The 15,892-nt window shown below is 49.5% G+C and overlaps 5 protein-coding genes and 1 non-coding gene across 6 annotated transcripts; 2 read left to right on the forward strand and 4 right to left on the reverse strand.

The window, feature by feature from the left end:
- The first annotated feature begins 133 nt into the window (after positions 1-133).
- On the forward strand, positions 134-1,404 carry BDQ94DRAFT_143885 (uncharacterized protein). Its single transcript, XM_026766340.1, has 3 exons — positions 134-978; positions 1,032-1,089; positions 1,143-1,404. Exons 1-3 carry the CDS (start codon positions 552-554, stop codon positions 1,171-1,173), a joined length of 516 nt encoding a protein of 171 aa, XP_026626293.1. The 5' UTR covers positions 134-551; the 3' UTR covers positions 1,174-1,404.
- Positions 1,405-2,234: 830 nt separating this feature from the next.
- BDQ94DRAFT_178774 (cytochrome P450) lies at positions 2,235-4,464 on the reverse strand (the record flags this gene model as incomplete). The annotated part of the gene is made up of 7 exons (XM_026773199.1): positions 2,235-2,955; positions 3,016-3,287; positions 3,337-3,584; positions 3,636-3,787; positions 3,843-4,037; positions 4,089-4,218; positions 4,272-4,464. The coding sequence occupies 7 exons, from the start codon at positions 4,462-4,464 to the stop codon at positions 2,559-2,561; spliced, it is 1,587 nt and encodes a 528-aa protein (XP_026626294.1). The 3' UTR covers positions 2,235-2,558.
- A 1,190-nt stretch (positions 4,465-5,654) lies between these two features.
- Positions 5,655-5,726, reverse strand: BDQ94DRAFT_t148. Its single transcript has one exon. It is a non-coding gene; the product is annotated as a tRNA-Arg (tRNA).
- Positions 5,727-6,315: 589 nt separating this feature from the next.
- BDQ94DRAFT_159528 (fungal specific transcription factor domain-containing protein) lies at positions 6,316-9,725 on the reverse strand (the record flags this gene model as incomplete). Its single annotated transcript, XM_026769081.1, has 6 exons — positions 6,316-8,018; positions 8,078-8,403; positions 8,454-8,508; positions 8,926-8,995; positions 9,040-9,089; positions 9,167-9,725. 6 exons carry the CDS (start codon positions 9,723-9,725, stop codon positions 6,316-6,318), a joined length of 2,763 nt encoding a protein of 920 aa, XP_026626295.1.
- A 4,291-nt stretch (positions 9,726-14,016) lies between these two features.
- On the reverse strand, positions 14,017-14,251 carry BDQ94DRAFT_143895 (uncharacterized protein; the record flags this gene model as incomplete). The annotated part of the gene is made up of 1 exon (XM_026766341.1): positions 14,017-14,251. A coding segment is annotated over exon 1 (220 nt), but the record flags the coding sequence as incomplete, so codon positions are not given.
- A 6-nt stretch (positions 14,252-14,257) lies between these two features.
- BDQ94DRAFT_143896 (uncharacterized protein) lies at positions 14,258-15,745 on the forward strand. The gene has a single exon (XM_026766342.1). The coding sequence runs from the start codon at positions 14,441-14,443 to the stop codon at positions 15,485-15,487; it is 1,047 nt and encodes a 348-aa protein (XP_026626297.1). The 5' UTR covers positions 14,258-14,440; the 3' UTR covers positions 15,488-15,745.
- Positions 15,746-15,892: the final 147 nt, after the last annotated feature.

The following is a 15,892-nucleotide window of genomic DNA, read 5'->3' on the forward strand; positions in this document are numbered from 1 at the left end:
CGGAGGCGAAAAGCCGATGGATGGAAGCTTGCCGGCAGAAAAGGCAGGCGGTGTGCAAAGCGGGGTGGGTGGATCTGCAGGACATCCCCGGATCTTACATCTTGTTGTTGTTTCCCCTTTCTCCATCACTGCACTTATCTTGGTGTGTATTGGCAGTGTCGACGTGAAGTCTAGACTTCTATTTTTAGGGAACTTTGAACCTCGTCAATGGATTGGTTATCCAGCTTTAGCAGGACGATTGCTCTTGGACTACATCCTAGCTCGGTTTTAGAGTGCTTTGAGGCATCTCAATTCTTTGCCGCCTAGTCTCGTATAGCCACAATCAGGCATCATATTTTCAGCGCCTAGGCAACAATTAAGCGCCGCCAACAATTCACCAAGGCAACCAAATATTCGATTATATTAAGGTGTCTACAGCATCCAAGCAGTAGGACGATATTCATTCAGCATCACAGCTTGGTCACGATCCATATCCTCATAAACTACTTTTGCTTCTTCCATCTTACATCTACATCGCACTACCCTCCACACAAACAAATAACACACACACAATGGACTCCTCATCGCTCCAAGAAGCCCCTGCTATCCCTTCCCTCAACCTGATGGACCTCCCCACAGAACTCCATCTACATATTTCCACATATCTCCCTTACCCAGATGCACTAGCATTGAAACACACCTCTCGTCATTTCTACTCTCTCGTCTACACCGGGGTCCACCTGAAGGTCGACTGGTTTGTGGAACGCTTTTCACAGAAACTCGATTGTCCAATGGAGAAATGCTCGTTCCGGACGGACGAGGCGTTCTGTAATAAGACAATTCGAGTGATCATGGAGCGCAGAAGACGGCATCTGGAGTGTAGGGCACAACCCGGTGGGTGTCTGGTCATTGAGGGGAGGACGTGTCGGAAGGATCTGCTTCCATTGTGGATGAAGAAACGGGGTCGTTGGGAGATGGTCAGGTCTTTTGGAAATGAAGGTTGGTTTGCATCTGAACTTATCGCTTGAGATTATGAGCTAACATGCTTGCAGCTTTGATCCACGGGCTTATCTTTCTCTGTGTGTTTTTGCTTTGGAATATGAGTGCAAGGTGAGTTGCCTTATCAGTATAGAATTCAATCTCAATCATACTAACTCTGTCAGGCTTTTTAACCGCGCGGTGGTGGCAGTATAACGGCGGCCATTTATACGTCCAACAGCCCTTCAGTTGCCTAACATGATGCAACTTATTGGATACTTAACGGGAACCCATGTCGGTAGCAGCTGGCTGCTACTTTGTGCGATGCACTGATACGACATCTACGAGGATACGACGACACGAAACACACATCCAGGAGAGGATATACCTGGGTCAGCCATGTAATACATAATCATCTGAAAGCAATATATGATATACATCTACCTTGATCCCATACAAGATCTATGGTCGAGATTTCCCGATCGTAATAACCAGTTCAAACACCATAGCTATCCAAAGCAAGCAGCAAATACGCCCACAACCCATCTATCCCTATCCGAAAACAAACTCCCAAGCAACAAATCACGCTAAACAGCCATAACCATAGCCATCGTCATCACCTAGGAACACCCTAGTAGTAGTAATACCATCCCTACCCATCCAAACACCTCGCAAACCCCACCAGTCATCCCCCAAACCAGAAAAGAACAAACCCCCATCAATCACCCCCCAATAGTACACAACCTCATCGCCCCAGCAACATCCTCAACCCTCTCCACGCATCTTGTCCCCCTCCTCCTCCTTTGTCTTCCAGTAGTAGCCCCACCGCCCCTTCCCCTCCCCTCCGGTATCCTCGGAAGCACACTATTATTCAGTTCCTCGATCATGGCCTCAAGTGTCGCGAGATCGGTTTCGATGCTTTGTTGGGAGCGCGGGAGGGATATTGATCCTGAATCTGATCTTGAGGTGGGGGTTGGTGATGGTGGTGGTGATGGTAGGGTCATTGTGTTCTTGGTATAGTATGGTATAGTATAGTATGGTAGTGGCTGTGGTGTGGTATAAATGTGTTCGGAGGGTAGAGGTGGACAGATGGATAAAGGTAAAAGTAAGTTAAGTAGTAAGGAATGTCAGGTAGTAGAGTTGGTTGACAGACAGTGAATGGTAGAAATGCGGGGGGGTACCAGTACTATAAGGATGGGTGGGTTCTGGCATGTAGATATAAGGCTATTTATTAGGTATTAGGTATATAAGTAGTAGTAAATAGTGGCTGGGCGATTATCATGTTTCATCACCTTCTTCCGTTTAACTAGTAACTATTAGTTAACTTCAAGGCTCAGGAATGGGGCTGGATGAGTCAGATGGTGTCACGCTGATTGTACGGTGATTCGATAATTGATGGGTGTTGGTGTCGCGGTTACCTAGACTAACTGGGTAGTTTTGACTTGTCTGCCTAATTCTCTACCCGTGATAACTAAGGAATAAGTAACATCTGACAAACTAAATATTCGACGCCCAACGGGATATGCCCCCAACTACTCGGTAATCAAATCATGCATGATCTGACAAACACTATCGATCAGCATGCAAGGAACTCATCTGCTTCAAAACTTCACCTGACTGAGTTCCTCCGCGTGACCCTCTTCCCACGGGAACTTGGCCTCCAACGCCTGCAGCAGCGCCTCGTGCTGCTGACTTCTGGGCTTAATGCCCACCTCGAACGGCGCCACGTGACTGATTGCTCCGGTCAAGAATTTCGGCTCTACATCCACTTCCTTACCGTTTTTGATGGGCTTAGTGAAGCGATATACGGCCAGCGACTGCGCAATGCTCAGGTAGATGTTGGCATCTGCCAGTGTGCGGCCGGGACAGATGCGACGGCCGAACCCGAAGGCGAGGAGATGGGGGTCGCGTTCGGGAGTGTGGTTCTCAGTTGCTAGGAATCGTTCAGTTTTAAAGGCCATTGGATCGGGGTAAACATCTGGGTCGTGAGTGAAGGCCCTGAAGAGGTATTAGATATAGACGTCGACCATTGACTGGAGGAAGAGGGCTAGGTCTCACCATTGATTCGGCAGGATCTGGGAGCCTTTTGGGATAAAGTAGCCTTCGCACATGTCATCCTCCGACGAGCAGTGCGCAACCCCCATTGGAAGCACGGAGTGCCAACGGAGGGACTCTTTGACCATTGCGTTGATATAAGGGAGGTTGTCGCGATCGTCGAAGCCGGGAAGACGGTCTGTTCCAACAACTCGGTCGATTTCTTCCTGTGCCTTCCGCTGTACGTCCGGGTAGAGAACCATCGCGAGAAAAAGTCCGCCCATGGTGGAAATGGTCTGTTATGTAATTAGATACGGCTTACGGGGTTCAGAGGGTAGTACTTGCCGTGTCGGATCCTCCACCGTACAATGCTGCGGCAGACCATTTCATGACAGCCTCGTCAAAGGAGCCTGGCTCTGGGACACCCTTCTCCTCGATTAAGCCGGATAAATAAGATGGCGCGTGCTTGTTTTGCGACATCTGATACCGGACAAACTCGTACGGTTGACAGTTCCAGGCTCGGGCGCTTTCTCTGAAGGTCTGTGCAACGCGTGCAAATGTGGCACCTGGGAACCAGGTTGGAATGTGCCTCACTAATCATCCAGTTAGCCGTCTCCTCTCGTTGGGAGAGCTACGGTGCATACAGAATGGAATGAAATCCACTAGCCACACCCCGGGAACAAGGGCCGCGCCGAGGTTGCCCATTGCCCGGCCTATAAGGTCCACCAATGGGTCATTCCCATGTGGCACAACACTGTATCCATATGCTAGTTTCAGAATGATTGCTGCTGCTTGTCTGTATATAGCCGTTAGCACCGGTGCAGTTCCAGGAGCTAATATGGCAGACATACTTCCGTATGTGATCTTGCAAACCTTCGGGGTTATCACGCACCCGAACCAGGAAACGACCAACTTCAGCCTCCTGAATGTGGTTGAACCGCGCAACGGAGTTGTTTGACCCAATTTGTTGATAGAATAGCTTCCGCTCAGCACGAACTCGCGGGTCATTGTTGTTCCTCATGCTGACGATATCCTTGAACCCGGACCTAGCCAGCCGTTAGCAGCGAACTAACCTTCCCAGGGCGGTGATTGCGAACATTTCGATAAATGTTAGGCTAGGTCGATCTGAGTGTATAACTGAACGCTTCTCCATCAACTCAACTGCAATACGGGCATCGTTAACGATTATGAGGGTCTCTCCAAAGACCTGTACCGAACTGATAGGGCCTATGGATATTGTTAGCCGTGACTAGGCACGTGAGTGTCGGTACTATACGTACCATAGGCCTTCTTGTGTTTATACCAATGCAGCCAATCTGCTTCTCCCTTGGATGGTAGGTCGAGCAGGTTCCCGATGATCGGCTTCGGCTTGGGGCCCGGGGGGAGTGGGGCCAGAAACTTCTTGCGAGTCAAAAAGGACTTGAGAATAAGAAGGCCGAGCAGGCCAGTGATGGCTCTCACTAGCAGGGACATGGTTCAGTAGACCGTCAACGTGCTGGCCTCAATGATAAGAGCAGAACTGGGTCCTTTGGAGGGGCGTGCCTTCATAAGTATAGCGAAGGGTGCATCCCTGTCCGACGCTGCAGGATATATTGAAATATCATATGTTGCGGGGTTGAGAGGGGGTCGTGCATACACTGTCCTCCTCCTTCCAGCCATATCAACGTAGGAGGTGATAGCAGACGCGTAGCTGAGCGTCAGGTAAATGCAAGACTGCCGAAGACCCCATCTATGACAGGGTATACATTGGCTGCGATAGTCTGCCGTGATGATGATTGCCATCCATGAAGCTCATGACTCGGTGATCGGCGTGGAGTGGGAGGCGAGAACGAGCTGATCCAGCCCGGTCGCCGTTAGAACGAGAAGGCGCGATGCCATAGCCCTGTTCGGCGCATCTGCTGGTGAGACCGTGGCATTCCTTAGTGCATTGCTCTAAGCCCCTAAGGTGTTGACAAGTTCATCAACTGTAACTCAACCTCGTCATCGTCAATAGTCGCGGGTTACATGCACTAACGGAAGTGGCTGCAGCCGTAGGAGCATGATTTGCCAGTGGTATGTTAACCAACGCCATCAGCTTGTATTCGAGCGGGGAAGAGGAAGAAGGCCGGCGAGGATAAGCATGTGCCCCGGCCGTTGTAGGAAGTCGTGAGACAAATCAGGCATCTTGGATAGTAAGATACAATGCATCTACGACCCGCTCGGCGGGCCGCTGGAGCTGTGGAAGTGGAGACAAAGCAGCCACCAACCACCGTCTGAACTAGTTCAATGTAGCGCGGGAAAGTCCTTTGAGGTGGAGGGGGAGAAGGGACGGATATTGGCAAACAATGCGTCGTTTGCATCCTGCAGCATAATGCGTGCAGCACGGCTGGGTGACGGACGGCCTCGCAGGATACATTGTGTTGGTCCATGCTCGCAACGTTTCGTCAGGCATCACTCACACGAGTCAGTATGCAGCAAATCGACATATGTAGGGTCTAGAAGAATATTTGTGGGAGGCTGACACCAGTCCTGCCCATATGTCATGCGTCGTTAAGTGCGATAGGTGTGAAAGATGATGGTACGGTCGGGGACACCAGGCTGGTGGAGCTGTGAAGGGGGGAAGGAGTGGCCGAAGTGTATAGTTAGACGGCAGACGATGGGAACAAAAATAAAAAGCAAAGAAATGACCTACGCAGGACTCGAACCTGCAATCTCTTGATCCGTAGTCAAGCGCCTTACCATTGGGCCAGCAGGCCAATTGTTGAAAACTAGTGAACAAAATTTGCATTGTAATGCTAGCTAGCCGCTTGCCCCACAGTTGCACCATCGACGGAAGTGCGAATCTTCAGGATACCCATTTTGATAGTAAACATGCGAGTTTGCTTTATATTTTGGTTGGTGTGGCCTGGAATATATTGATACAGGTACATGCTATTCTATATTGGCACTTTTATGATAGTTCATCTGCTACTATAGTTTGGATTGGAAGGGTGCGGTAAATGGCGGATGAAGGTATATATATCCACATGCAGTTTCTCTTCCACCTTCAGTTTTCGAATAACACCGACTCTTCAGTCTCTTGAGAATACCAGAGACACCCACAGAAGACGTAAACTATTAATAGTACACACCACCGGTCCAGTAAGTACCATAGACAATGAGCTGGATGGAAAGGAAATAGAAAAAAATAGTGTCCGAAGGTTCGGAGCGTTCGAACTTCACGTACCCGCGACACCATTCGACAACTTTACATAACCGATAAATAACCATGAAATTCATACACGCTCCCGCCAAATAATGCATAAAGAGATCACAAGTCACGGCATAAAACGTTCTCATATAACATCAAGTTACATCACTTACCCTGCCCTGCAATTGAAAAGCCTCGCCAACGAAGGGAAAGCTATCCCACACCGGCAGCTGCATACCGTCGAGACCAGTGAATGCTGCATCGATCTCCAGAGAGTCCATAAAACCCAGGCGCTGAATACCAGCCCATGGATCCGAGATGCCGGACTCAGGGGATATAGCAGAAACGCTATTCAACAATGGCGTGTCTAACCCCCGTTGCACCTCCACAGAGGGCCTGCGATCATCCAGACTGAAAAGCTTACTGACATATCGCCCCTTGGCCTGGCGGGAATGCTGCACAAGTCGTCGACGCTGCTCAGCAACGGCATTGCCCAGGCAACTAAGTATCTCATAGTAATGTGCTGCCTGGGCGGACTGCTCCGAAAGCACACGAAGGATCTCCAGGGCTTCCCCGTAAGCCCGTTCATGCGAGGGCTCTGCCTCCTTCCGAGAGAACATTGAGAATCCGAGAACCAAAGCGGCAGCGAATACAAAAGCTTTCAGTATGCACATATTACCTAGCATTAATCCAGAGCGGTGCACCTCGGAGCACGTCTGTATCATGTACAAGGCCGAATCGATGCAAGCAGTCGCCAGATTGGAATGTGCCGCCTCCTCATGCAACAGATCACCTGATGCGCCGTCTGTAGAGTCGTTGTGCAACCGCGCCAGCCGCACGCCTAATACTGACACCAGGAAGGGTCGCGTGGCTGTGATTACCGCAAAATGGTAGATGCACGCAACGTGAAGATTGTTGATGATATGGGTTCGCGCAGCAGGTTCCTCGAAGTCAAGGGTAGGAGGTTCTACCAATGGGCCTGGTAGTTCATCGCTCCATTGCTTAAGTTTGGCTAGGAGCGAATATGCGAGATCAGCCGAGGCTCCTTCTTTGCTGTACATAGACGAGATAATCTCCTCTAAGATCCTCGAGACTCCGTAGGACGCAACCAAGCCCATCGACATGTGGCCCTCCAGGAGTGTGTAACGGATAGGCCCATCACCTGTCTCTGAACGTAGAGCAGCTGTCGCAGCCGGCCTCCCAAGGATAGAGCTTACCAGGAGGTCCAGGTTATAGACACTCATCCACACCCTTGCTCTCTGGTGTTGCTCAGGATTAGGCACGGCATCCGCGAGCTCGGTAAGATGAAGACCCAATGCCACGGCAGCCCGGACAGCCACTCCAAGATACATGAAGGCAGCATTCCGACGACAAGCACCAAGCATATAGAAGGACATCAATAGGAACAACCGTATCAGAGGTAGGCTTGGGTTTTCTAACATCCCCTCAAAGGCGCTGCGTTGAGCACGGGAGAAGAAATAGCGCTCGGCTTGCTCGGTCGATACAGTGCGTTTGCTAGCCTGTGCCCCGATAGCGATAATCATATCTGCGACGGCCATCTCTGTTCTATCCGGATGTGTGCTAGGCTCAATCAATGCATCAAGAATTTCCATAGCTTCCGCACCTGACAAGACGTAGATAAAGCCACTAGTAGCAGAGCTATAGGTCTGATAGTACTGGAGTAGCTGATATGAGTCCAGGCTACTCTCTAGTGTTGGAGGAGTTCCATGCGGTGTCTCCGTCTCCAGCATATCTTCACTTTTCACATTGTGCGAGAATTGCGATGGCCCAATATACTGTGATACAGTGTCTCGGACCAATTGTAGGAAGGACAAGGAGGCAGCCTTTCCCACATAGACTGCCGGATGCGAGAGATTAGCTACAGCCTTTGATACAACCCATTTAGTTCTATATTACCTCGTTCGCCACGGAGATTGCGGAGCATCCGTGGATGGGTCCTATGTAACGTTTCTGGGGACATAGGCTGAGTATCTACTGTCGATCGACTCGGCTCCGAAGCCTCGAAGCTAGCGGAATCTGCCCGACCTGCCAAGGTATTCGCACCAAGGGTTGTGGTTGGTCGACGCCCAGAATCATATGTTACATTGCTATTGTCGGAAATTCGGGTGTTTGCAGTCGGCCGTTGAGCAGCGGGCCGTGGACTCGGCACGCATGTATCGGCGCGTCCGAGCCTGATGCACTTTGAGCATGGAAATGTCCCACTGCATCGCTTTTTTGTCGACCTGCACGCATTGCAAGCCTCATAGGCTCTTAGGCGGTTGGCTGGGTGTACTTTAGGGCGGGGCATAGTACCGAGTATGGCATGCCGAGATGTTCAGTGGATCCGTCTGGGGTGCCAGTGATGCCGCTGATGTTCGGTGAAGTAGATCCGATTTCAGAGGGGTTCGTTCAGGGCTTGACAAGAGTGCTGTCTGCAAGGAGATAGACTGGAAGCACCCCGCATTGTGCCACGGCAGTCTGAAAGGGGAATGAAGAGAGTGTGGAGATTATCATTCGATGAAGTATTGAGGTAACACTATCGGATGAAGTTATCGGATGGAGATAAGCAGCAGTTCGGAAGCCGCTGCGGATGATCCTCGGGCACGTGAGCGCCAGGGGTTCAACGCCGAATTTCAGGCACCATTAAATTACGATTGACAATTTCACTGCAGGAACAGAAAAGCAAAAAGTCACATTTCACATTCTAAACTAGAGTACCCGATGAACTACCTGTCAAAGTCAGGCACTCACAATAACATTCTAACATTCTTCATTGCGAATCGACGCGTCCAAAGGAGCGACGGCGAGCATCCCAGATGCTGCTACAGCGTCAGACTAAACCCAAAAAGCCAAAGATTCCCGATCTCCTAACACTACACGTCCATGCGATATAGCAGGCTTCTATCACCGGATTGTTGGTCCCGCGAACCTTGATCACAACAGTCAGCAATGGTTTGCAAATGATTGGCAAGCTGTCATACCTCTAGTTCGACTTCTCGCTCTCACACAGCTGAGCGAACTTGTCAACGTACCCGGGGAGGGTCTTCTGCCAGACAGTCGCGTCGGAATCGATCTGCTTGATCTTGGTGCAGTCGGCGTCGGTGATGTTCACAGAGCCTTGGAGCTGGCCAATGTTGTTCATAATGATGGGCTGGCTAGCCTTGAGCGCACAAATGCCGTAGTTGGCCAAACCCTCGAGGTCATTGCACAGAGGCTTGTCGCCTTCAGACTTGCAGTCCTTCTCGATGGCGGAGGTGATCTGAGTCTGGATTTTCTGGAAAGAGGCCTGCTCGGAGGCGGGTATGTCCAGCTTCTGGTCCAGGTCCTTCATGATCTGGGGGAAGACCGACTCCTGAAGGTACTGATTGTGCTGGTTGATGGTGGCAGTGCAGTTCTTCTCGCAGACCTCCTTGTGGAAGTAGGAGAGCAGCTGGAGAGGCTTGTTGCCAATGACCTGGGGGATCTCCAAGCAGGTCTCGGGGATGTTGGGGATGGAGGGGAAGGCGGCGTTCGCAGCGGAGAGGAAGGTGGTGGCCACCATAGCAGAACCGACAGTGAACTTCATTTTGCTGGATGAAAAGCTGATATTGCTTTTAGGTAATGAGAGTTTGAGAGTATGGGAGTATGAGATGCGATGCGATGCGATGCTGATGATGATAGAAACTATTCAGCGGGCAAGGAAGAGGTTTATATACCTTTGGCTCCTCGGGCCGTCAAGGCTGGCATGAGTATGGAAGACAATGATAGCCTATCGATGATGCACCTGTTCATTCTGCTGAAACGATATGATGTAGCACCGGGTTGAATGTAGGTTCAGCCGGGTTCTCTGGAAAATTCCAAACCGCCTCGATTTTTGGACGAAACATTGGATGGACTGTTCTCTTTGGTGGGAAGGTTGGCCGCAGGAGCCTGACGGAAGTATAAGCATCAGGGAGTGTTGATCATCAAGACCCTGGTCGACCGATTCTTGGGTGAGGGTGGAGCAGGAACGGGGACGATCATGATGGATGAACGAACAAGAAGATGTCTGTGCCTTGTTCATCCCGGGGGATCGATCATGAAACGGGCTCTAAAACGCCTAATTCGAACCTTATTGTCATTCCAGTTCCCAGGTACAACAATGCTAGACCTGCTCTACATCGGAAACTCGTACCCGCGTAACTTCGGCGATACTTTCAAGAAAGTCACTTTTCCTCGGAAGTCTGTATGTTATACTATGGTCTTCATCATTTCAAATGCCTTTGTCATTCTTGTAGTCTACAAAGCCGTTCCTGCAGTTCATACTTACAGTAGTCCTGAGCATATACACTAGTGCAAGGAAGTTTTGCCAGCAGGGGCAACAATGAAGTGTCGCCTAGCATGCTTGGTCTCTACCCAGATACTTCCCGATGATTATAGCCGAGCCAGGGTCCTGATGTCCTTATGGCAGGATAAATCTCGGAACTTGTTACATCATTCCTTTTAGAGGCAGACCCTGGAGCACATGCGCACAAGGACCCTAATAGTGCCCGAAAGGGCAGACCCCGTTCCGGCAGGATCAACATGGCAGAATCTGTGCTGTGCGGGTGAACCGGCTATCAATCTCAAACGGTCATGGCTGTAGGGGGTGTGGTCCTGATACGTTCATCGGGGCATCAGGTAGACTGAAAAATGAGCCATACTAACTACCCGGCAAGGTAGCCGACAGTCAATCTAGTAGAAACGGGCTATTTTGGGTAGCAGACTCCAATCCTGTACACACAATATGCAAGTAGATTTAAATTTCTCTATGTATTTTGTTCGCACTCGAGATAGCATGTCTCAGGATCCATACTGACTCGACCCATATAGGGACTACTACTCCAAGCTGAGACCAGGCTGAATTTTGCGTGAACTAGAGCACAGTCAATGCATGTATCGCGTGTTAGCTTCACGGAACTAGTTGTAGTGTTACTTGTTGGAGACTGGAAACATTGGAGTAGAATATAGACTTGTTAATGTTGTTGGAGTCCAAAGCATAAATTATGAATGTGGTTGTGCCGAACGAAATCAAAGATATACTTCCCGTCCTCAGGCACCAAATGCATCAACTTATTGTGGAGAAACCACCACCACCACCACCACCACCACCACCACCAACCACGGAGGCAAGTTATGTCCGATGGAAAAGACAATAATTGTTAGTCAAAGAAACAGACCATGGAAGCTTCAGGAAGCAGTAACACGCGAATTCGATCTCCAAGTGAAGGTCCGGCCAGGGGTGAGGAAGAGTTTTCGCGGGCGCTGATTGGGCGACCCACTCAAGCAGCAAGCAAAAACGGGCAAAACACATGACCTCGCTAGTGGCTAGCGTAAGCGAGCGTCCACCGCGCAGATATAAAAGGCCCCTTCCCCCCAACCATTTAGCAAATTAAGCGACTCTACGTTAGTCTCCCCTCCCCCCTACATTTGGGAAGAGCCTTTCAGCCTTCCCAAATGATGAACTTTGGAGAATCATCAGCTAACCACTTTCTGCCTACAGTTCAAAGAATCACTTTAGAGTAGACGTCCCACCTCTGAGCTCTTCTAAAGAGCCACAGAATCTCCACCCTTGCTGATGACTGCTATGTCCTCGATGCCCTAAAGTGAAGCCGTTTTACTTCCGACTCGACCTTGCATTTGCACGCTCTGTTACAATCTGTCTTCGGATGGACTTGTTTCGGGTGTCGGTGCGATGGTCCAGGGAGTGGTGATGATCTTTACCTTGTCATGATGTCTTGACTTCGGTCGGTCGGACTTGGTGGGTGTCGAGGAGGTCTGAAAGGTGTCCCCTCTTTTACACTTTAATGTTGGTGTGCTAGAGTATTTGGAGTTGCTCAATCTTGTTCCCTTTTCATTTAGATATCAAATGATACCCAATTCTTCTTGAAACTATATATACAATCTCGTCGTAGCCGTAACAGATCTGCAAACCACTAAGAATAGCATGGGTAAACGCTCTGAAATGCAAAGCCGAAACGGACATAGACGGATCAACCCAATTTCCAAGCGGACTCGCGTCACACGTGATAGCGACTCTATATGACGAGTGGTCAATCCCTCATAACATACCATCATGGCTTATCACCGACATCAACCATCTCGAGAAACTTTATGGATTCCTCTCCAGCCTTCTCGTTGACGCCACAGCGAAACCAAAAGGCCCATGCACTTCTGCATCTCTTCATCCAGGATTATGGCCTCGGTCAACGCGTACATAGGGGTTACAGGCCCGCAAATCTAATAATGGAGATGTTTGAACGTGTAACGTCGAAAGACAATTTTCTAGAATTCTTCTTTTCATATATGTGTGAGAGCCACAAAGCTGCTGGAGAGACTGGGGAAATTGACATAACTGTTGCTCTATCTTACTTTGAGTCCTTCACTGGAGATCAAAGTATAGATCCAAGCAAATCGATGATTATAAAGGGTGCTCTCGAAAGTTTTGCTGAGAATATTGTTGACAACTTCCTTCTTCCACGTATGAATGTCCCTTGTCCTTTGAACCTGCTGATCTGCTAATGCGGTCACTTAGTCAGGGCTTCATCAAGTAAGACCCCACAAGTAACACCAGCAGCATTTTCCTTGAGTCAGGCACCTACACCATTGGGCACGAGACAGCGTGTATCTGTCTTACGGAAAGATTGTCTTGTACGTGATCACCACCGGTGCGTGATATCCCGCAAATTTGATATTGCCGAAGCCAGGAAGCGCAACGCCGAGGATGGTGATAATTGTAAAGATGACAATGGAAACTTCTTGAGCAGTAGCTCACAGGGCGAATTCCAGTACCTGGAAGTTGCGCACATCCTCCCTCACAGTTTGACAACATTGGCGCAGGGAGAGTCAGAGTTGGTATGTTTATCAATAATCACCTACTGGCTGCGTACTAACCCCTCCAAGAGCGAGGCAAAAAGGAAGGTGTTTCGAATACTGGACATGTTTAACCCTGGGCTCAGTCACCGTCTTGATGGCCTGAATATCGATAGACCCATCAATGCTCTTACACTGACGCATGATTATCATCGGCTGTTTAGTGGATTCCAAATTTATTTCGAGCCCACAGGAAGGCCACATGAATATGAGATCGACTCGCTTGAAGAGATTACCTTCCTGCGCGACCCGTTCTTCCCCGTCACTCGTACTCTGAGCCTTAGTCCTAACCAGTCGATTGATCCACCAGACCCCAGACTTCTCCGTGTCCACTGCGCCATTGCACATATTATGAAACTCAGCGGGGCCGGCGACTATATCGAAAAAGTCCTGCGTGACATGCAAATGGTGGAAGTTAAAGCTGATGGCTCAACAAATCTAGGTTATTTGATGGGTTTGCGACTCAACGGTTGGTTAACGACTCTTTCAGACCTGCATGCATAAAAGGCCCCCTAGCACTCTGTTTTTTTCCTGGCCAGACACAGACCTTGTGCACACACCCTACAGAAGAAGCAAGACTGGACATTACGATCATGTCCACATGTCTGCTAATGCTGTTGAATAAACCCCCCATCTTTGCACGCGCGCCGCCCGCCTCGTCTCTCTTTCTTTTTCTCCCACCTGGCCAGAGACCTTTTCAAAGGGGGTTTAAGAACGGGTAGTATGGTGGCAGATACTATATCAGCATGACTGCCCCTTTCACGCAAAAGCCATGGATTCCCCCAAAGCGATGAATAAAGGAACAAGAATTGACTTGTCAGCTGAGTGGGTATGGTTAGCAGTGCTGGAGTAGTTCATCAATACAGTCCTAAATTACGAGCCTTCAGTTAACGCTTGGAATACACGAGGGGAGAATGCTATCTTGAGGGTACTCCAGGAAGTATGCAGTACCGCTGATGGCGTTGAAAACTAGGTCCCCGGACTGGGGTTATACTACAAACACAGGCTGATACGATCGGAAATTCGAAATATCATGAAAATCATCATTCACCTTTCTGCTTTTTGTCATGCTATATTTCTCTGACCATTTTTTGCGATAGAGCGCATTGCCGAACATGCGAGGATTTGAGTGGAGAGTATCAACCGTAGATAAAGTACTAGGTGCCTTGCCATTGGCCATCATCATTGGATAGGCGGTTGCTGCGAGATGCATGATATGATGTAAGAGTACGATAAGTTACGATCATCCGAGCTTACTTGGTATATTCCGAAAGTATATAGCCCTTCCAGGAAACCGGTGTACTATCTATCATGTGATAGTGGTCAATCCCTCCGATAATGTCCGGCCCAACACTTCTGGATTTATCATATGGACAACAGTCGGACTCAAGAATGTAGGCCAGCACCGCCATGGCCATCACAATAGAGGATGTCACCAAAGTCCCCTTCTACAATTTCCACGACCCTATCCCATCACCACCACCACCACCCTCCTTATCGCGCAAACTTCCGACTTTCAAAACAACACTTCCCACGCTGTACTCATCTATACTCCTAGAACATTCCGAGCCAGCACCAGCTCTAAAAGAACCCATTACTCCAACACCAACACCACCACCACCAAAACCAAACCTCTTCCTCACCCTCCCATCCGAGCTCCGCGTCCTCATCTACAATCACCTCCTAATCAGCCACCACCAACAACCCCCCCGCGGCCGAACTCTCTCTCTCTCCCTCTCCGTCGCTGACAACATCGCCAACAAAAACAAGACCCCACTCTCCACCCTCGAGAAAATCCACCTCTACACGCCATACCAACACTACCACCTCCACCCCTCGATCCTCTCCACCTGTAAACAAATCCACGCCGAAGCCTTCCCCATCCTCTATACCCACAACATCTTCTCGATAACACACCCGGCCCAACTCCTCCACCACATCACAAATATCGGACCCCTCAACACCTCCCTCCTGCGCTCTCTCCACATCTTCGTCCCATGGGAATGCTCCAGCTCCGACATCTGGTCGTGGGTCGTCCTCCTCAATGACTTATCCGAGCACGCTACGGGTCTAAGACAGTTAGAAATTGGATGGGACACGCACATTCGGTGGCTTCCGCACATGGAGCCCGGCGATGAGACAAGAGGGCTCGGGGATAATATTCTCTTTGTGCATGCGTTGGCCAGGCTGAGGCAGTTGGAGAGGTTGAAGATTTATGGTTTCTTTGGGATAGAGTGGCCGGAGTATTTGAGAAAGGAGTTGGGGAAGGGTGGGACGGTCGTGGAGGTGGAGTGTGGGTTTAGACCGGATGTGTTGGAGGGGTATGAGGAGGCTGGCGAGGGGGTGAATGAGAGGGTGAGGGTTGGAAGGATTTTGGATGAGGCGAGGGAGTTGGAGGAAGAGAATATGGAGAATTTTAGGTTGTTTCAGAGGGGGACGGTGGGGGTTGTGCCGTGATAGAGATCTAATTATCTAGATGGTTGGCGTTTGTGGGTGGGATGTTGCTCTGATACTACTATGTAGTAATGTTTAATTGATTGATTGGTATTCTGTGATGAAGGACTGCAATCGATCCTAGATAGTTCATAGTATGTAAAGCAAACATCAAGAGTGGGGCGCCGTTTTCTCGGCCCCACCGATGCCCCTGCAGGTGTACCTTGAACAAAGTATAAAAAGAACAGTTGTATAGTATGTGTGGAGTATTCAGTTATGCATTGACATTAAATCATCGTATCTTCTTTTATCCCGGAGGGCTGATCTGAGGTCCGTAGTTGACATTCCGGATCTGTTCTCTGTGTATGCTGGTTCACCATTCGTGATTTGTCTTGGTAATGATTATTATTCTATGGGATATCAATAGCT

Source organism: Aspergillus welwitschiae (genome assembly GCF_003344945.1).
Source record: "Aspergillus welwitschiae strain CBS 139.54b unplaced genomic scaffold BDQ94scaffold_16, whole genome shotgun sequence".
Classification (NCBI taxonomy): Eukaryota; Fungi; Ascomycota; class Eurotiomycetes; order Eurotiales; family Aspergillaceae; genus Aspergillus; species Aspergillus welwitschiae.